The following is a 22,594-nucleotide window of genomic DNA, read 5'->3' as shown; positions in this document are numbered from 1 at the left end:
TTTCTAATTTCATACTATAACTAGTCCTTAGATTCCAAGGTAATAAAGGCACCCTTCTACTCAAAAGCTCCATAGGCTTATTTCCCTCTTACAAACTAAAATATGCTTTAATGAGCCATTACACTCATTTAAATTCCAGCTCTGCCAGGATACTAGCTGGATGTGTGTGGATCCAAAACCTCATTTCCCTGAGCCCCGGTCTCTACCTGAGAAAATGGGATTAATGCCACTACTTCAAGTGGTGTTTTTTGACTCAGTAAATTTACTTTAAAGACCATTAAATTATATATTTAAAACAGGTCAGTTTTACAATTTATAAATCATTCCTCAAGAAAGTCGTTAAAATTTTAAATTAAAAAGCTGCTCGAGACCAGCCCGAGTTGCATAGCAAGACCCCATCTCTAAAGAAAAAAAATTTTAATTGTAGTTAAAAGAAGGCCAGGTGTGGTGGCTCACACCTGTAATCTCAGCCCTTTGAGAAGCTGAGGCAGGAAGATCACTAGAGGCCAGGAGTTTCAGACCAACCTGGGCAATAAAACAAGACCCCAACTTGACAAAAAATAAAAATTAATAATGTAATTAAAAGTAAAAATAAAAAGAGGCAGCCATGAACAATAAACTATCAGTAAATAAAGCAAGAGAGAACTGTCTGCAGAATAAACAGTGCATTTGTAAGATACAGGAAAACATGCTATTTGAGCAGAAAAGACCAGGAGAAAGTCAGAGTAGCCAGATCATGCTTGAGGAAAAAACATGGGACTTCAAAGAATGTGTTCACATGTCATGTCCTGTTTAAAATTAAATTCCCCTGACCCCACAACTCCTCTCTCCTGTCTGGAAAAGTTAATCACCGTTTTTTCTAGGCTGTATTTTAGATATGCTTTTGCTAATGCAGTCATCACATTGCATGGGAACTTTTTGTTTAAAAGTCTGATCCTCAGTAAACTAAGTTCTTAGGGCTCAGGGGCCATGTATAACTCAGCCCAAGAATGTTAGATAAATGAATGAATAAATGTTGCTTACTGCAACAAGGAAAAAGATGGTTTTGAAGAGTCAGTGGAATATACATATGTATATGCAAAATGTGTGTATGTATTAGCACAATGCCTTGCACATAGCAATCGTTGATTTTTTTATTATTACTAATAAAACATGCCAAGAACTGCACTACAGTTCAAGTCAATTTTGAAGCAAGTCTAGTCTAATAACAACAACAACATGTTCGAATGCATGGAAAATAAGTAGGCCTCATTTTAGATGACCCCCTGCCCTATTACTAAGGTATAAAGGCCTGGATATGGGCTAGACTTCAAAAGCCTCACAGAACCGTCTACAATTTGAGCTCGGAATCCTCCACATCACTGTGAGCAGCGTTCTACCCTCACCAAACCCTGTGCTTGCAGGCGTGTTGCCATTTGAGTAGCAGGTGATGGGCTTTCTGAGGATTCATTCTTCAAGATTTTGGTCAGAATAACAGAGGAACCGGATAAATTCCTGAACATACAACCTACCAAGTTTGAACCAAAAAGAAACAGAAAACCTGAACAGATCAATAATGATTAACAAAACTGAATCAGTAATAAAAAAAAATCTCCCAGGCCGGGCGCGGTGGCTCACGCCTGTAATCCCAGCACTTTGGGAGGCTGAGGTGGGCGGACCACGAGGTCAGGAGATTGAGACCACCCTGGCTAACACCGTGAAACCCTGTCTCTATTAAAAATACAAAAAATTAGCCGGGCATGGTGGTGAGCGCCTGTAGTCCCAGCTACTCAGGAGGCTGAGGCAAGAGAATGGCATGACCCCGGGAGGCAGAGCTTAAAGTGAGCCAGGATTGCGCCACTGCACTCCAGCCTGGGCAACAGAGAGAGACTGTCTCAAAAATAAATAAATAAATAAATAAATAACTCCCAAAAAAGAGAAGCCCAGGACCAGATGACTGTCTTGTGGAATTCTACAAGACTTATAAAGAAGAACAGTACTAATTCTTCTCAAAGTATTCCAAAAAATTAAAGAGGAGAAAATTCTTCCTAATCCATTCTATGAGGCCAGCATCATCCTGATACCACAACCAGACAAGGACACAGTAAAAAAATAAATAAATAAATAAATAAAACTACAGGTCGGGTGTGGTGGCTCATGCCTGTAATCCCAGCACTTTGGGAGGCCAAGACAGGTGGATCACCTGAGGTCAGGAATTCAAGACCAGCCTGGCCAACATGGTGAAACCCTATCTCTACTAAAAATACAAAAAATTAGCCAGGCATGGTGGCGGGCACCTGTAATCCCAGCTACTCAGAAGACTGAGGCAGAATTGCTTGAATCCAGGAGGCAGGGGTTGGAGTGAGCACAGATTGTGCCATTGCACTCCAGCCTGGGCAACAAGAACGAAACTGTCTCAAAAAAAAAAAAAAAATTAATTAAATAAATAAAACTATAGGCCATTGTCACTAATGAATATAAATATAAAAATCTCTCAACAAAATACTAGCAAACTGAATCCAACAACACATCAAAGGGATTTATCTCGGGGATGCAAGGATGGTTCAACATACACAAATCAATAAATACATCAATAGAATAAAGGACAAAAACCATGATTATCTCAACAGATACAGAAAAAGCATTTCATAAAATTCAACCTCTCTTTATGACAAAAACTCTCAAGAAATTAGGCACAGAAGGCACATACCCTCAACATAATAAAAGCCATAGATGACAAGCCCTCAGCTACAATCATACTGGGAGGCTTTTATTAATCCCTCAGACTAGATTAGGAACACCCACTACAGTCCCCCAGTAATTGATCCTTCCTTTGCAACCGTATTTGCCACAATTCATGGTGTTGCTCTCTGAGCAGTCTCTTCTCAGAGCCTGCAAAGTCTGCAAGATCAAAATCATACAGAGCTTGCTTACCCACAATGGATTCCTAGCACATAGGAGGAAGTCAATGTTAAAATATGTGTTTGATGAATGTTACCACATTATATTTAGTCTTCATGCCAACACCTATGAAACAGCTTCAATTCTTTCCTTCAGCTTGAAGATATGTACAATTCTAAACTCAGAAAGTTACATATCATCTGTGGTATTCTTATTTTATTCTCCTGATGCTTTGGTGAATGCTGTCTCTACCACCAGAGCAGTTGATCAAAAGAAGCAAGAGGTGGCAAGACTCGAAACTAACCAGCTTGATTTTCAAAGCTTTATTTTTTTAAGCCCCATGTATTTTTCAACAGTGTCTCACCTCAGTTACAAGGGAGGCACGATGCCCGAAATCTTGCCAGAATTAAAATGATTAAAGTAGAAAGGCTTTTGGCAAAAGAATTGAAAGTTTCTATTTTGTGTGTAAGGTGGGATTTTCAGCCTAAATCACAGCTGGGTGTACTCAGCCACTGCCAGGGACAGAGGCTGTGTGTGAGTTTACCAGCAGTTTATTTAGAGCAGAAGCTCTCAATTTTAAACTCCCAACCTTCCATCCCATCTTTTTTTTTTTTTTTCCCATAAATATAAGAGCACAGATTCTGGCGCCAGAATGCCTCATTTAAAATCCTGCTACATCATTTATTGGCCATGGTATGTTGGGAAAATTACTTCGCATTCAGCATCTAGCTTCCTCACTTGAAAATGGGAATAAAATAGTACCTATTTCATAGGTTTGTTGTGAGGATTAGATGAATTAATTATATGAAAGGTGCTTAGAGTAAGGGCTGAGTAAATACTAGCTATCCTTATTACTAAACATAGCTAGGGGCATAGGAATACGTGTGGAGGAGAAGGGATGTGAAACAGAACAGAGAAGACAGCAAAAGTAATCTGCTGTGTAATGATGAGAATGAAGTACTTTCCACAGATTACCACAGACCTCAGGAAAACTTTTCAGTGCAGGTTAACCCGTCCAAGCCACATAGCCAGTAAACAGCTGTGCTGGACTTGAACCCAAACAGTTTGTCTCTAGAGATCCCATCCTGAACCACCAAGAAACACTGTCTCCCATCATCACATCTTCTCCTTTAGGGAAAGGAATTCCTGGGTTGCGAAGTGAAGCAAAAGGATGTGAAGAATGAAAAGAAAGAATGGACAAACAAAAGAAGGCCGGATTCATCTGTTTTTTCCATTTATAAGAGGTTTCCCTTTATCATCCCTTCACAGTCATAAAAGAGCCCGCTGGCTTTGATTTCAGTAGGCCAAGTTGAAATCAAAATCACTATGAAAGAATTCAAAAGACTGACAGATCCTTTTCAACCCAGCAAGATCCAAATGTGAAATAGAAATGATGGACATGAAGTACAAAGGGTAGGCAGGAGAACAGTGGATGGGGTCATTAGAGACACAGGAATCTCACCTATGTCTAGGATGGCAAAACTAGCAGGGGTGTTCTAGAGTCAGAAAGACAAAGGATTCAAATCCTAGTTTGGCTCTGTACTATCAGAAAAATGACTTAACCAATCCAAGGATCATTTTTTTCATCTGTAAAATGGGGATAAGAACATCTGCCTCTCCATGGATAAACCACTTTGATACAGTTCTAGGAAGAAACTGGGAGACAGGCACTCACACTGGTAGATGTGTAAACTGGTTCAATTTCTATGGATGCAGTCTGGTAATACTGCTGCTCTTTTTTCAAACTTAACAAACTTATATACCACTTAAAAAGTGCCAGGCACTACACTAGGCACTTTACAAATAGTATTTGATTCTTGAGGCACATTGTAAAAATGGTGGCAGGGATTCCCTTCACTGTATCCCTGCACCCCTGACCTTGGAGAGTCCCCTCCCACACAGATTCTGAGCTTGACTCTTGCTTTGGTCAATGGAACAGCAGCAAATGTGACACAAGCAGAGGCTTGAAAAGTGCTTGAGCTCTGCCCTCCTGTGCTACTCTATGGAACTCTGAGACCACCATGTGAAGAAGCCTGAGCTAGGCTACTGAAGCATGAAAGATTGCATGCTGTCCCAAATGAGTCCCCAATGACCAACACATCTGTCAAGCACCAGACATGTGAGTGAGGCCATCCTAGACTGTCTGGCCTCCAGCAGATCTACAAGCTGACCACAGAAGCAGAACCAGAAGAGTCACTCAACCAACCCACAGATTTGTGAGCCAAGTAAAACGGTTATTTTGTTAAGCCATGATGATTTGGGGTGATTTGTTGTACAACACAAACTGATAGAATCCTTGTTAACAATCCTATTAGGTAGTTACCATTATTATCCCTACTTTGCAAATAAAGCAACCGAGGCAAAGAGGGGTTAAGTGACTTTCACGACATGTAAATGGCAGAGCCAAGACTCAACTCCAAGCAATCTGTCTACAGATCTGTGCTCCTAACTCCTACACTATGTTGCTTTACCTACTAAAAATACAACTATTCACATCACTTGACCCAGAAATTCCACTGCAATTTATCATGCAAATATGCTTGCACACATGCAAAATCAAGAATATATAAGATTATTCACTGCAACATTGTTGATAACAGCAAAATACCAGAAAAAAAATTCTAGTGCAGGCATACCTCGGTTTAGTGTACTTCCCTTTATTGAACTTCACAGATACTGTCTCTTTTACTAATTGAAGGCTTGTGGCAACCCTGTGTCCAGCAAGTCTATCTGTACCATTTTCCAACAGTATACGCTCATTTCACGTCTTTGGGACACATTTTAATAATTCTCCCAATATTTCAACCTTTTTTATTATTACTGTATCTGTTAAGGTGATTTGTGACCACTGGTCTTTAATGATACTGTTGTGATTGTTTCGGGGCACCGCGAACCGTACCCACATAAAATGGTAAACTTACTGTATAAATGTTGAGCATATCCTGACAGTTCTACCCACCAACTCTTCCTCTCTCCCTCTTTCCTTGGGCTTCTCTATTCTGAGACACAACGATATTGAAATCAGGTCAATTAATAACCTTACGATGGCCTCTGAGTATTAAAGTAAATGGAAGAGTTGTCTACCTCTCACTTTAAATCAAAAGCTAGAAATGATTAAGCTTAGTGAGGAAGGCATACTGAAAGCTGAGATAGGCCAAAAGCCAGGCTTGTTGCACTGAATGGTCAGCCAAGTAGTAAATGCAAAGGAAAAGTTCTTGAAGGAAATTAAAAGTGCTATTCCAGTGAACACATGAATAATAAGAAAGCAAAACAGCCTTATCTCTGAAGGGGAGAAAGTTTTAGCAGTCTGGATAGAAGATCAAACCAGTCATAATTCCCTAAGCCAAAACCTAATCCAGGGCAAGGTGCTAACTCTCTTTAATTCTATGAAGGCTGAAAGAGGAGAGGAAGCTGCAGAATAAAAGTTTGAAGCTGGCATAGGTTGGTTCATGAGATTTAAGGAATGAAGCTGTCTCTGTAACATAAAAGTGCAGGGGGAGGCAGCAAGTGCTGATGGAGAAGCTATAGCAAGTCATCCGGAAGATGTAGCTAAGATCAATCATGAAGATGACTACACTGAATAACAGATTTTCAGTGTAGACCAAACAGCCTTATATTGGAAGAAGATGTCAACCAGGACTTACATAGCTAGAGATGAGAAGTCAATGTCTGGCTTCACAGCTTCAAAAGACAGGTTGACTCTCCTGTTAGGGACTAATATAGCTGGTGACATTAAGTTGAAGCCAATGCTCATTTACCATTCTGAAAATCCTTGGGCTCTTAAGAATTATGCTAAATCGACTTTGCCTGTGTTCTATAAACAGAACCACAAAGCCTGGATGATAGCACATCTGTTTACATCATGGCTTACTGAATATTTTAAGCCCACTGTTGAGACCTACTGCTCAGAAAAAAAATAAAAAGATTCTTTCAAAGTATTAATGCACATTGACAATGCACTTAGTCACCCAATATCTCTGATGGAAATATCCAAGGAGATTGATGTTGTTTTTGTGCCTGCTAATACAACATCCATTCTTCAGGCCATGGGTCAAGAAGCAATTTCAACTTTCAAGTCTTATGACGTAAGAATACATTTTGTAATGTTATGGCTGCCATAGTGATTCCCCTGATGGCAAAATAAATTGAAAACCTTCTGGAATGGATTCACCATTTTTACATGCCATTAACAACATTCTTAATATGAACATTTACGATATCAACGTTAACAGGAGTCTGGAAGATGGGTCCAACTCTTATGAATGACTTTGAGAGGTTCAAGACTTCAGTGGAGGAAGGAACTGCACTGGAAACAGCAAAAGAACCAGAATTAGAAGTGGAGCCTGAAGATGCGACTGAATTGCTGCAATCTCATAAAATTTGAATGGATGAGGCTTCTAATGAATGAGTAAAGAAGTGGTTTCTTGAGATGAAACCACTCCTGGTGAAGATGCTGTCACATTGTTGAAATAACAACAAAGAATTAGAATTAGAATAACGTTAGTTGATAACACAGGCAGGATTTGAGAGCATTGACTCCAATTTTGAAAGAAGTTCTACTATAGGGAAAATGCTATCAAACAACATCACATGCTACAGAGAAATCTTTCATGAAAGGAAGAGTCAATCAATGCAGCAAATTTCATTGTTGTTTTATTTTAAGAAATTGCCACAGTCACCCCAACCTTCAGCAACCACCCCGCTCTAGTCAGTCAGTAGCCTTCAACACTGAGGCAAGACCCTCCAACAGCAAAAAGATTATGACTCAATGAAAGCTCAGACAATTGTTGGCATTTTTTAGCAATAAAGTATTTTTATTTAAAATATATACAGTGTGCTTTTTTAAACAATGCAATTGTATACTTAATAGACTATACAGTGTAGTGTGAACATAACTTTTATATGCACTATGAAACTAAAAAATTGTTTGATTCACTTTGTTTAGATATTCACTTTATTGGGATGGTCTGGAATAAAACCTGCAACATCTTCGAGTTATGCCTGTATATTGACATCAAGGTTTCCCATTTACAGCTATAAAGAGAACTTAGGGCTGGGTGCAGAGGACCCACACCTGTAATCCTAGCACTTGGGGAGGCGAATATGGGAGGATTCCTTGAGCCAAGGAGAGTTCAAGACCAATCTGGGCAACAGAGTGAGACCCCTATCTCTACAAATAAAAAAAATTAGCCAGGTGTAATGGCGTATGCCTGGAGTACCAGCTACTCTGGAGGCAGAGGTGGGAGGATCACTTGAGCACAGAAGGTTAAGGCTGCAGTGAGGTAGGATTGCGCCACTGCACTGCAGCCTGGGAAACATAGCAAGACTCTGTCTCAAAAAAAAAATAACATATAGATACATACACACACATATATAAATAAAGAGACCTTCATAAATCTATAAATACCAATCTTGTTGTATGAGAGAAAAAAGCGTGGTGAAGAAGAGTGTACTTATATGCTACCATTTGTGCTTTTAAAAACAAAAAGTATGAATATATAACTGCTTATATATGCATAGATTATTTCTAGAGGGATAGAAGAGATGAGTTAACATCAATTGCGTCTAGGAAGGGGAACTAGCTGTCTGGGCAACAGAATAGGAAGGCTCATTTTCATTGTAAACTTTTGATATCTTTTAAATTTTATACTACGTAAATGTATCACCTATTAATTTTTAACTTAAAAGGTTGTTATGAAAATGAAGGAAGAGAGTAGATGCCTGGCTTAAAGAAAATAATCAGTAAATAGTAGCTACCAGCCTGGACAACATAATGAGATCTCATCGTTACAGAAAATAAAAAAATGAGGCAGGAGGATCACTTGAGCCCAGAAAGTGAGGCTGCAGTGAGCTGTGAGGGTGCCACCGCACTGCCACCTGGGTGAGAGAGCGAAACCCTGCCTCAAAAAAAAAAAAAAAAAAGTAGCTACCATTATAATTATTCTCCCACCACTGCTTTCTAACTTTTTCTAACACAAATAATTTTTTTTTTTTTTTTTTTTTTGAGACGGAGTCTCGCTCTGTCGCCCAGGCTGGAGTGCAGTGGCCGGATCTCAGCTCACTGCAAGCTCCACCTCCCGGGTTCCCGCCATTCTCCTGCCTCAGCCTCCCGAGTAGCTGGGACTACAGGCGCCCGCCACCTCGCCCGGCTAGTTTTTTGTAGTTTTTAGTAGAGACGGGGTTTCACCGTGTTAGCCTGGATGGTCTCGATCTCCTGACCTCGTGATCCGCCCGTCTCGGCCTCCCCAAGTGCTGGGATTACAGGCTTGAGCCACCGCGCCCGGCCACACAAATAATTTTTTAAAGCAACCAATCCTCTGTAACTCCTGGCTTGCATGGAAAGACCTCATTTTGGATTCAAAAATAATGAAGGAAATATGAAGGAGCTATGTGAAGAGGTGAAAGAAGACCCAACCATGGGGTTCTCTGGTGTTCAAAGTCCTGGGCAGCACAGTACACACCACATCAGCCTTTTGTCGGAGCCCATTTGGGCTACTACAATCAAAACCCATAGACTGGATGACTTTAAACGACAAAAATGCGTTTCTCACAGCTCTGGAGACTGGAAAGTCCAAGATCACGGCCCCAGTAGATTCAGTGTCTGGTGAGGGCCCAAGTTCTGGTTCCGAGATGGTGTCTTCTCACATTATGGAAGGGGCAAGGTAGCTCTCTGAGGCCTCCTTTATAAGCTTCTGCCTTTGTAACCTGATCACCTCCCAAAGACCCACCTTTTTTTTTTTCTTTTTTTTGAGACGGAGTTTCACTCTGTTGCCCAGACTGGAGTGCAGTGGAGCGATCTCGGCGCACTGCAAGCTCCGCCTCCCAGGTTCACGCCATTCTCCTGCCTGAGGCTCCCGAGTAGCTGGGACTACAGGCGCCTGCCACCATGCCCAGCTAATTTTTTTGTATTTTTAGTAGAAACGGGGTTTCACCGTGTTAGCCAGGATGGTCTTGATCTCCTGACCTCGTGATCCGCCTGCCTCAGCCTCCCAGAGTGCTGGGATTACAGGCATGAGCCAGAGACCCATCTCTTAATACCATCACCTTGAGGGTTAGGATTTCAACATATGAACTGTGGGGACCACAAACATTCAGACCACAGCCTCTCTCTCCAGAGCAACCCAAATACTGGGCATCTTCTGTGCTCCTACTCTGTACATTCCCTATGCATCTTCTCTTTCATTCAAGGACACCAAATGAAAGTAATTACTTTTGATTCTAATAGTCTCTGTACACTCTCTATCTGCAGCTACTGATCTGCAACAGTTGAAGGGTTGCCACATGCATCTGCCAAACTGCCAAATTATATGCTTCTCCAGAACCAGACAGGGTCTGGGGCAGAAACAAAAAGTTTGTAGGCAACAGAGTGTAATGTCAAGAGCCAAGGCTTTGGAGTTCAGCAAACCTGGGCACAAATCCTGCTCTATTTTCTTCACAGCACTCATCACTATCTGAAATGACGAATTCGTACATTTGTTTACTACTTTATTATCTGATTTCTCAGTTTGAATGTGGTCTCCAAGAGAAAAAGGCTGTTGTATGTCATGTTCCTCACAGTATTCCTAGAGCTCAGAACAGCGCCTGCACACAGTAGGTGCTTAATACACACGTCTTATGGAGGTGGGGGCTGGGGATTTAAAATGCAGATTGCCGAGCTCCAGTTTCAGAGGTTTGACTCATTAGGTTTGAAACAGAGCCTAGGAATCTGCATCTGCAACAAGCATCCATCTCTTCCATCCTAAGGCAGGTAGCAGACAGATCACATGTTAAGACACTCTGGTCAATGCCCTCCACCTCCAAATCGTGATTCTCCCTCTAACACGCACGACTACGGATCCCATTCAGGCTCTTTTCTTTAATTACCCTGGGGCACTGACGGTAAAAGGAGGTTGCTGACCCCCGAATTTGGAGTTCAAACAAGTAACCTCACCACGGCCAGTTTCCATTTCTGCTGCATGCGAAACTAGCTGGCCAGCCTGGCTGGAATCCTGTTCTCCCCAGAAACACCTGAGCAGGTCTGGACTAGCTCCAAAAGTATAAGCCAGGTAAATTTCCGTGTCAGCTCACTGCGAACTCTCCAGGGGCAGCTGGGGCCAATTCACACTTGCTGTATACTCCCTCCAAAGACACCCCGCTCAACACACACACACAGAGAACACTTAATTCTGGTACCACCAGCAAAAAGAGGCCCGAGTTCCCTTGGAAGCGACCCAGCCGCTGACAGGCAGAAACCTCTGAAAGGGCCACTCAGGTGACCAAAGCAATAGGCGCCTACGCACCTTACAAGTCAACTCCAAGTTCCAACCTAGAGAAATGCATGGACTCTGGTGGCAGAGTCTTACTCCGTTTTTGTTTTCTTGTGTTTTTTTTTTTGTTTGTTTTTTGTTTGTTTGTTTTTGTTCTGTTTTGTTTTGGTTTTCTTCCATTTCTTCTCAGCCTTGCCTTTTCAGAAAACACCCCTCCATCCCTTCCTTGGCGCCTAAACTGTCTTCAGGGTGGCCTTAGGAGATCTGGGACAATGTGGATGGTACCTAATGGGACTTCCTTAAGTTTCCTCTACTGCTTTTCCACACTATTAAATGCCGAGATCTTGTATTTGATTAAAGCACCTTCCATTTCCAAAGTTAAAATACAAAACGGCACACCGGGTCTGATAACTTACAAAATCGCCAGCACCTTCGTGTTAATTAACTTCCCCAGACAAGTAAGACCGAGCTGCACTACGGCCTGCGCCCTCTCCGTGGCTGACAGTAAGCAGCACCAGTCCCCCGAGCTGTCCCTGGAGGTGGAAGAGCCCCTGCAGCTGAGCCTGTTTATTCTTCGTTTTTCCACAGGAGCCTTGGCTGGAGGGTGGGGGTGAGCGCGGGGCCCCCGACACCTGCCGGTAAAGCACCAGCCGCAGACCCCCAGGGCGCCCCAGGACAGGAGCTGCGCGCCGTCGGCGGGGGGTGCCTGGGGGAGACTCGCGCCTTCCAACTGCCAGAGTGCCGGCATCCTTTCTCTCCCCAACACCAGCCCCGGCCTCGACATGTCGCCCACCTGGCCTGGACCTGGGGCTGGCTCCTTCTCTGGGGTGTGCGCCGAGGGAGCCCCACTGACGCCCAGCAGAGCTGTCCGGGCTTCCAAGGAAGGACCGGGGCGCTGGGCAGAAGGCAGCCGGGCGGGCATGAGGGGCGCCGGAGAAGTGGCTCGCCCGCAGGCGGGGGGCGGAGCCCCGGGGCAGCCCACCTCGCAGACGCCGGCCCAGGGCTCCGACGTGCCGGCGCAACCCCGAAGAGTGCAGGCCCGGGACTCCTGCGGCGCCCCTTCCCCTCCCCAGTCCGCTACGGGCGCCCCCGCTCCCCGCCGACGTCCGGCCCCGCCACACCCTCACCCTTCCCGCGGCGAGGGCCCCGCCGCACGCTCCTGCCTCCGCGCCCCGGGGCGACGGCTCACTCACCCTCCGCATGGTGTCGGGGCCGTCCGGGCCGGACTCGGCAACTTGAGCGCGAGAAGGGCTGGGCGGGCGGCGACGCTGGGCCGACCCGGAGCTCCGCGCTGCCTCCGCCTGCACACGCCTGCGCCGCGGCCTCAGAGTCGACGGGGGCGGGGCGGGGGCGCGCTGGCCACGGGGTCCCCTGGGCTCTACCCGGGCTGCGGCGGCGGCGCGGAGCCGGCCAGGGGCGCCCTGAGCTCGCGGAGCCCCTGGGCCCCGGGGCCCTTCTGCCCCAGTCGCGGCGTCCCCGCCTCCTCGGGCCGCTTCGCCCCTCTACTCTTCCTCAAGTTCCCGCCCCACCGAGAGCGGAGCGGGTCTCCAATGCCTGTCCCGCAACCCCCAGAACTGAACTGGAGAAGCTTAGGGGTGAACGGTGGGCCCACCCTGGGGGGACCCCAAGTTTGCGGAGCAAGAGGGGATGGGCGGTGAGCGCAGATGGCAATTCTCACTCGCCTTAAAAGTACCACCTTAAAATCCTCCCCATAGGATGGGAAGGTGGCCCGCTAATGTCCGTTCCTACTCTTCGTTTTCTTTTTAATTTTTCAGACAGGGTCTCGGTCTGTCCCCATGCTGAGCGCAGGGGCGCGATCTCGGCTCACTGCAGCCTTGAACTCCCAGGATCAAACGATCCTCCCACCTCAGCCTCCCCAGTAGCTGGGACCACAAGAGCGCGCTCCACTACGCCTGGCTAATTTTTGTATTTTTATTCTTTGATAGAGACAGTGTCTCACCATTTTGCCCAGGCTGGTCTCAAAATCCTGGCCTCAAGCTATCCTCCAGCCTCGGCCTCCCAAAGTGCTGGGATGAGAGGCATGAGCCACCTCGCCGGCCCTTTTCCATTCCTTAGATGCTGCGATTGTTTTTTGAAAGTCCTGAGCATTCATAAAGCTTTGCAGGGAAGGGTGGGAAAAGAGTTAAGAGTGGTAAACAGCAGGTTCACCCGGGGCTGGAGGAAACGCCGTGGAACAGAGACAGCCTGGTCTCATTCAGGTGAAGGCGCTTGGCAGGGGAAGGGGTCTACATCCCCATTCCAGCGAAACCCACGGTTTTTCCTAGCAACCCCCTGCGTGCACAGCTTTCTCTTCACAATCGACCTCCACCCCCACTTTTCCAAACAACACGGAAGCCCATCCCCAAATGCTAATGCTTCTGGGGGAAAAAAATGAGAAGGGGGAAAAATTATATTCCCCAGATCATGAAAACACTGCTCACCCTTGAGCCCAGAATGCAGCATCTAAATCCGCAAGAACAGGATGGAATGATGTGGGAATGTCTTCCAGGAAGAAATCTGATTTTATTCTGCTTCAACTGCTGAACAAAGTGAATCAAATAGCACGGAACTCAAAGCAGCCTGAATTTTGTGTAGAAAAAATATCTCGTTTGTCAAAGGATCTTTTGAAAAGCATCCAAGGACGCTTGTGTTTTCAAAGTGGCTGTGACAGGTATGCAGGCAGACAGCAGTGGGAATGCAAAGGCTTGTGCCGGGTAAACACTTCTCTTGAGTGTTTCAGCTTTGGCATTGCCTTTATGCCAGTTATTGTGGCAGATCACCACTGTCAAAGAAATACCTTTCTAATTTTCTAACATCGATTGAGTGTCAGCAGCACTAAAGAGACCATAATATTACACGAAGTACCTTAATGATCTAATGAATAAAAACATTTTGTCTGGATTTCTCTTTGGTGCCTATCAGCACAGATAGGGGAAGGAGTGACTGATGTGTGAAGGGAAAATGTAAGAAACGACAATTAATGACACTTGCTACGTCACTTTTTTACTTTACCTTATGATCTGTATACAGTGGGTTTTTTCCTCCCTGGATATGAATCTCTTCTGATTGAGCTCTTGTGTTTTTGCCTTTCTTTGGGAAAATAACAATGTTAGTAAATGTACTTCTGAGCCATACCTGTGTTATCATTTCAATCCACACAACTCTATGAAGTACGTACTGTGATATTATGGTTTTTTAGAGGGAGATACTCCAGCTCAGAAAGGGCAGATAATTTGCCCAAGATCACACAGCTTGTTAGTGGCTCAGCCTGGATTTCAATTAAGGCAGTCTGACACGAGGGCCCTCTCACTTAATGGCCATGCAATACTGCCCTCCTCTGCTTCATAGAAAAGGTGCAACTGTGTAAAGGTGTTCCTGGAAGTAAAAACAGAGCTTTTGTCATAGATTAGTCACTTGATATCTCTGAGCCTTAGCTTCCTCCTCTGTAAAATGATGACTTGGACTAAATAGATGCATTAAAGGCCTAGCCAGAAGTAAAGTTGAAGATTTAGAGTATTACTATCTGAGTATTAAAGTATCAGTATTCTTGCTCAGCATTGTAAGAAATCTTAACCTGGCGGTACAGTGTTAGCCACTTCATTGGTTTGTGTGATTTCACCACAGCCCCTTGTTTTAACACTGCTTGTGCTGCTTTCTACAACAGTACCTCTTCCTGCTCCCTCTAATTAATACTCTTTGCTTTGCAAATGTGATATCTAATCAAATTAATGTTCTTCTTTTCGTCCTTTGAGACGGAGTCTCGCTTTGTTGTGCCCAGTCTGGAGTGCAGTGGCGCAATCTTGGATCACTGCAACTTCTGTCTCCCAGGTTCAAGCAATTCTCCTGCTTCAGTGTCCCAAGTAGCTGGCATTACAGGCGCCCGCCACCACACCCAGCTAATTTTTTGTATTTTTAGTAGAGGCAGGATTTCACCATATTGGCCAGGCTGGTCTTGAACTCCTGACCTTAGGTGATCCACCCACCTTGGCCCCCCAAAGTGTTGGGATTACAGACATGAGCCACTGAGCCTGCCCTAATGTTCATTTCTTACTAAACTTGAATAAGACTCCTGGTGTGGGGAGGAGGGTCAGTTTCAGTTAAGTAGTTGTTAGGATGATCTTGAAGCATTAGTTAGCCCGAATCATTTTTAAATTCCCTTCAGAAACCGAGACTGTTATTCAACTGTACCAAATAAATGACAACATGTCAGTTGCTAATGGAACACAGTCACACTGGCCATCTACGGAAATCCTCATGTTTCCAATGCTCTCATTAACTACCCTGAAGAATCAATTTAAAAGTAAAACTAGATTGAATCAGATTTCCCCCTTTTTTATTCCAGGGGGAGGGGGAAAGTTCTTTGTTTCTTTCATATGTTTAAAGAATCTTCAAAATACTTTAATGATAGAGTTGTCTGTTTCATATTGTCATATCTCCATTAGCCTTCTAAACTCAGCCATATTATTTGTTCCCTTGCAAATCATCTAATGTTTGAGAACACTATATTTTTCCCTTTTTTCTTAATTGTTTAACAACATTTCCACCAGTCACAAACAACACTGTTTTTTTTTTGTTTGTTTTTTGAGACAGTGTTTTGCTCTTGTCACCCAGGCTGGAGTGCATTAGCACCATCTCAGCTCACTGCAACTTCCGCATCCCAGATTCAAGTGATTCTCCTGCCTCAGCTCCCGAGTAGCTGGGATTACAGGCACCCACAACCACACCCAGCTAATTTTTGAATTTTTAGTAGAGATGGGGTTTCACCGTGTTGGCTAGACTGGTCTCGAACTCCCGACCTCAGGTGATCCACATGCCTCGGCCTCCCAAAGTGCTGGGATTACAAGCATGAGCCACTGCACCTGGCCTATTCAGCCATCTTTTGATCTGCAGGCTGGATTCACAGATCTTCATCTACTTCCTAGTATACAGTAGGAAGTATACTAGCATTAGGAGGTCAAGCTTACTTCTTTCATTACTTATTAAGGTAGATAGGCATTTGATATAAAACTGAACAAAAAGGAACTAGTTTACAATTTTACATAAATAGTAAAAGAGAAATAACAATAATTTCTTCTTTTTGTAGATAAGAAATGTTATCAATTAGCATAATTTCTTACCATTCTGTCATCCTCCATTTAGAAAAGCATTAGTAATTAAATGTTGTTTTCCTTTACCATGTTCCTAAATATGAATCCTTCATAAGGCATCTATGAAATACCTACTATGGGGGCGTATACATTATTGATTAAATCAATCCGTATTTCCCTGAGAGAGACCAAGAATAATTTCAAGGAAACATGTATCACAGCTACATGCATTGAGTACTTTTTATGTTACAGGCACTGTGAAAAGTCCTGTATCAATCTGTTTCATCCTCACAAAACTCTGCAAGATTATTGTTAATATCTTCTCCATATGATAGACTATTATTGAGATGAAACAACTTGCCAAAGGCTGCATGTTTAATTAGTGACACACGTCTAGCCCAATTCTGACTCCAGAACCCAAGAGATTGAGCAGCGATAGGTGGATGTTAATGTATCACACAGACTCTTCTCTCTCCAGAATTTCTTCAAAGTGGTGAAAATGTGAGCCAAGAATTTTATATCCACTAAAACTGACTTTCAAGCATTTATACTAGAATAAAATGACATTAGTTAAGAAAGAATTCTTAAAGGACATGAGTTTTTAGCTTGAAAAAATATAAGATTTGAATGGGAAGAGTGAAGAATATTCTTTTTTCAGCCTTTCAAGTAGCTGGGACTACAGGTGCATGCTGCCACACCCATCTCTACAATTCTTTTTGTTTGTTTTTTAGAGATGGGGTCTTGCTATGTTGCCCAGGCTGCTCTCAAACTCCTAGCCTCAAATGATCCCCCCACCTAGCCCTCCCAAAGTGCTGAGATTACAGGCATGAGCCACCATGCCCAGCAAGAATATTCTTCAAAGGGTGCAGTGGAATGAGCCACAATGTAGAGGTGGTGAGTCAATAAACCATTCTTAGGGAACCTTGGGATGTGTGACTTGTTAATTTTTATTTTTTATTCCAATATCACAGTTACTTAAGGATATTCTGGATCCTTTACTTTGCTGTAGAAGGTCTGCATGGTTGCTACGCTATTTCTTTTCTTGCCCTTGCCAAGGCCTGTTCAACTTCATGAACCACAACTTAGGGGCTTGACATTCTATTGATCTTTTTCTTTTTCTTCTTCTTCTTGTGGCCTGAAGATGCAGGGTAGAGTGGGAAAGAACTTACCTAGAGCTGTGTGTTGCCTTTATCATAGGAATTTAGTTTTCTTCTTTCTTCTAAGGCTCTGTGCCAGAGTTCACCCCTTAGTGGATATTTAAAAAGACAAAATTCACCCAGACTTGCACCCCTTAGTGCTACTTATGTATTTAATTCCATACTCCTTTTTAGTCTTCGTCGAAATGCATCTGCAATCTATTTACATAGCTATCTCTCCTGCTAGACTCTGAACTCCTTTAAAGAAGGGACTATCTTAATTCTTACATCTCCATGGTCTATCCCAAAATAGGTGTGCTTAGTACCTGTTTAATAAATGAATGAATGATGTTCAAACTATCCCCTTGATTAATGTTTCCTATATTTTACATAGCCTTAATAATTACCTTTATTGGCTGCTCAATATCCACATCTCAGTGATATATTATCATTTAACCATCCCCTCATGTTGCCATTTGCATTGTCCCTACTCCTTTGATTGAGCCCAGGAGTTCAAGACTGGCCTGGAAAACAGTGCAACTCCATCTCTATAAAGAATACAAAAATTAGCCAGGCGTGGTGGCACGCACCTGTAGTCTCAGCTACTCCGGAGGCTGAAACAGGAGAATCATCCGAGCTCGGGGAGGTTGAGACTGCAGTGAGCCAAGATCACACCACTGCACTCAAGCCTGAATGATAGAACAAGATCCCATCTCAAAAATAAAATAAAATAAAATACTTCTTTGAAATTCCCTTGAGTTAGTAAGTAGGGATCTGACTTCATATTAAGAAGGATTTGGAGGATGAGAATGTGATCATGGTAGATTAAATGGCCTAGAGGTAGGAAGACAAGTTAGGAGGCTAACCTCAGTCACACAAATTAGAACTGATGAAGGAACCAAGGTCAAGATTAGGATGGTGGTTGTGGAAATGGAAAGAGAAAAACAATTTCTACATCCACTGCCAAAGCTGGAAAGATGTAACTAGGGATTTATCCTATATAGGGCTAAAAATATGACAAACAGTGGGGACATTGTCCTGTGATGGAGAGCGCTGTTTTAGCACCACGGACAGCTCCCAGGTTATCAGGTATTCCTCCTGGGTGGTATGGGACCATTATTGCTGTCCGTGATGGTGCCTTTTAATAAAAAATATTAAGTAACATTTTTGAGCATATAATTAGTGAAAGCTTTACATACATTAATTAATTCTCATAAGGAAACAGGCACGTAAAGATTACATAATGTCGCCCCAAAATCATACAGATAGCAAGAGGCAGAGCTAAGTCCTGAGTCCAGGTAGTCTGGGTTTAAAACCCACTACGCCGACAGGGTGCAGTGGCTCACACCTGTAATCCCAGCAATTTGGAAGGCTGAGGCAAGTGGATCACCTGAGGTCAGGAGTTTGAGACCAGCCTGACCAACATGGTTAAAATCGTCTCTACTGAAAATACAAAAATTAGTTGGGTGTGGTGGCGGATGCCTGTAATCCCAGCTACTCAGGAGGCTGAGGCATGAGGATCGCTTGCTTGAACCCGGGAGGCGGAGGTTGCATTGAGTCAAGATCGCGCCACTGCACTCCAGTCTAGGCAACAGAATGAGACTTTGTCAAAAAAAAAAAAAAAAAAAAAAAAAAAACCATTACACCATACTGGAAAAGACACTGATGACAAAGTAGGATTATATAGGAATAAAGTCTATATCTTTCCGGCTTTGGCAGTAGATATAGACACTGTTTCTCCCTTTCCATTTCCACAATTGCCATCCTAGTCTTGACTTTGGTTCTCTCATCAGTTCCATTTTGGTTACATTGGAACTCAGTTTTGAATGACAAATGGAATTTAACTAGAGTCCAGAGGGACATTCGGCTACCTGAAGCCCTGTGTTGAGAAGGGTTCTGAGTTCTAATCGAGGTCCAGCAAAAAGCCTCCTGTGAGCAGTTAGCAAATGTGGTAGAGAGTGATGGGGGACCTCAGGCCAGGAAGGTAGGTAAGCCAAATAATAAAGGATCTTGGATGTGAGGAAGGAAGTTTAGACATTTTTCCTAAAAGCTTTAAAAACCCGCTGAAGAGTTTTAAGCAAGATATGACATTAGGATGAGATTTGCATTTTAAAAAAATCATCCTAATAATTTCAGGGTAAAGATAACAGAGTAAATCATGATCACAGATTCTTCTTTTCCTAATACTAGATGTAATGAAGAAAAACTGTAGCTCAGAGAGATGACAACAAACTCATCTGAGATAAGGTGAGACGGGGGCCAAGGAGACTTCATCCACACTATATAACAGTTACAAAAAGATCTGGTTGGAGTTGCTTCTATGAAACAAGATTAAGATGAAAAGATGACCATGTAAATGTGGTACAGTAAAAAAGGGTGGAGTGGGGAGGAAGGAAGACAATGTATGCACTGTGAAGAAACCAGTATGGAAGAAAACATAAACCCACGAAACACATCCCCCAGGTAGCGCTTTGCACTATAAACGCCTTCAGAATATGAACATGGGTAAATAAGACCTCAAAATTGAGATGAAAAAATGACCAAAAGAGAGCAAAAAGGTGTCAGAGCTAAAGAAATGAACCAAAAACTGAAACAACACCATTATAGACCTAATATATAAATTAGAAATGCCAAATAACAGGAAAGACATGATTGAAAATTGAATTAATGGATAGTAAAAGGTTTGCGATAATCATGGCAAATGCATAATTTGCCACGGAGGGAGTAAAGCAATTAGGGAGAGGATAATGAGATAATAAGAGAACCAAGAGAAATCATACATAAGATACTTGGTGTCCCTAATTGATGTCGACAATCCAATAAGTGTAACAAAATATGCATTTAGACCCACAATACAGGAAGAGTTTTTCTAAAATGAAGAAAGAACTGAATCTGCAGAGGAAAATTTATACTGTATGCCGGACAAAAAGTACTTTAAACAGACATAAAAACATAGTCTGGTTAAGTTAATAATTTTCAAGGGAAAATAGTTATTTAGGTATCTAGGCAGAAAAGGCAAATCATCCATGAAGCTAAGGGTAGGTGGGGGTAGAATCGTAACAGATACAAACATGTCCAAAACAACCCCAAGCCAGAAGACAATGAAACAATGTCATCGGCCTGGACAACACAGCTAGACTCTGGTCTCTACAAAAATACATTTTTTTAAATCAGCTAGGTGTGGTGGCACATGCCTGTAGTTCTTGCTACTTGGGAGGCTGAGGTGGGAGGATTGCTTGAACCCAGGAGGTTAAGGCTGCAGTGAGTCATGATCACTCCAGGGCACTCCAGCCTGAGTGACAGAGTGAGCCCTTGTCTCTAAAAACAAAACAAAACAAAACAAAACCACACACACACACACACACACACCGTCTACCTAGCTTGGAGAGAGAAAAAGTATGACCTAAAATGGTTACACATAACCATCTGCAGATATTCTCAAGCATGAAAGAACTCAGGGAGTAAAACACACAAGCCCTTCTTGGGGGAAAAAAAAATCCAGCCAATCAGGAGCAGGAGATGAATGAAAAAAAGATCAGGGACAGAAGACACCAAGGTAAAATGTAAAAGTGCTGATGGTCGACAGTTCAGTATTTAAATAGAGAACTAAGACTAAATAACTGATGCAATTCTAGTAGTGGAATAAATTGAAAATGTTACAAATTCTGACAAAGTAAAAATAATAGAAAGATTTTTAAAATCAGGAGGTGACGGAGAGTGAAAGGAAGTATGAGTGCTATTTACTTCATCTTCTATCTGCAGAGAACCAATTGAGATCATCCAAAATTGAAACGTGAAAGAAACACTTAAATGTCTTAATGATTTCTGCAGTTTTTTCTTAACCTCAGGCATATCTTAGTAACTTCTCCCATGATGGGGGGGAAAAAAGGTTATCTGAAACGGAATTATTTCAGTTTAATTATAGATATTTTTATTGTGTTAAAGTGAAACAAACTTAAATTCAGTAATTAAAATAACCTTGGTAGTCATAAAACTCTCTCTCTCTCTCTCATCTTTTATCTTAACATATAAATAGAGAGGATTTTTGAATTATGTTAACACTCATTTTTGGGTGGTGAGATTTTGAGAAACGTGCTGCTTTTCTGTTTTGTACTTTTCCATATTGCTTAAAAACTTTTTTAAGGCCCAGATACCCTTTTTATTTAAAAATAATTACTTTTTAATGATAAATGAATATGGCTGCTAAGTGTAATTCAACATGGAAAGATATCCAGGACATATTGCTGAGTGAAAAGGTTAGTTTAAAATTTTATCTGTAGTATAATCTTATTTAGGTAAAACCTACATATCATACATGCTCATGTATTCATTAAAAAGTCTAGAAAGTTGAACGCCAAAATGTTAACAGTATTTATTTCCAAAGTTGGGGTAGAGAATTGGGCTTGTAATTTCTCAGTATCATTTTCTAAACCTTTTTATTTAAAAATAAAACAGGCTGGGGGTGGTGGCTCATGCCTGTAATCCTAGCACGTTGGAAGGCTGAGGCGGACGGATTGCCTGAGCTCAGCAGTTTGAGACCAGCCTAGGCAACATGGTGAAATCTGGTCTCTACTAAAATAAAAATAAAAATAAAAAAATTAACTGGGTATGGCAGCATGTGCTTCTAGTCCCAGCTACTTGGGAGGCTGAGGCAAGAGAATTGCTTGAATTTGGGAGGCAGAGGTTGCAGTGAGCCCAGATCATGCCACTGCACTCCAGCCTGGACAACAGAGCTGAGATCATGCCACTGCACTCCAGCCTGGGAAACAGAGCCGAGATCATGCCACTGCACTCCAGCCTAGGTGACAGAGCGAGACTCTATCTCCAAAAAAAAAAAAAAAGAAGAAGAAGAAAAAAAAACAGGTGGCCAGGAACGGTGGCCATGTCAACACTTTGGAGGACTGAGGTGAGAGGATCACTTGAGGCCGGGAGTTTGAGACAAGGCTGGCCAACAGAGTGAGATCCTGTCTCTACAAAAAAATTGTTTTAATTAATCAGGTGTAGTGGTGTGTGCCTGTGGTCTCAGCTACAAGCAAATGCTGAGAGATTTTGTCACCACTAGGCCTGCCTTACAAGAGCTCCTTAAGGAAGCACTAAATTATGGAAAGGAAACACTGGTACCAGCCACTGAAAAACCATACCAAATTGTAAAGACCATCGACACTATGAAGAAACTGCATCAACTAACAGGCAAAGTAAACAGCCAGCATCATAATGACAGGATCCAACTCACACATGACAGTAT

General features: G+C 42.7%; 1 protein-coding gene across 1 annotated transcript in view; it reads right to left on the bottom strand.

The window, feature by feature from the left end:
• The window catches only part of TMCC3 (transmembrane and coiled-coil domain family 3), a 317,061-nt gene extending 304,615 nt beyond the window's left edge, over positions 1–12,446 (bottom strand). The window contains exon 1 of the mRNA XM_033221034.1: positions 12,320–12,446. Coding sequence (XP_033076925.1) covers positions 12,320–12,328 — 9 coding nt within the window. The 5' untranslated portion in view covers positions 12,329–12,446. The remainder of the gene's footprint in view (positions 1–12,319) is intronic.
• Positions 12,447–22,594: the final 10,148 nt, after the last annotated feature.

This window comes from Trachypithecus francoisi, unplaced genomic scaffold, assembly GCF_009764315.1.
Source record: "Trachypithecus francoisi isolate TF-2019V2 unplaced genomic scaffold, Tfra_2.0 Lachesis_group11, whole genome shotgun sequence".
Lineage (NCBI taxonomy): Eukaryota > Metazoa > Chordata > Mammalia > Primates > Cercopithecidae > Trachypithecus > Trachypithecus francoisi.
Note: the sequence above shows the minus strand (reverse complement) of the source record. Positions and strands in the feature narration are given on the sequence as shown.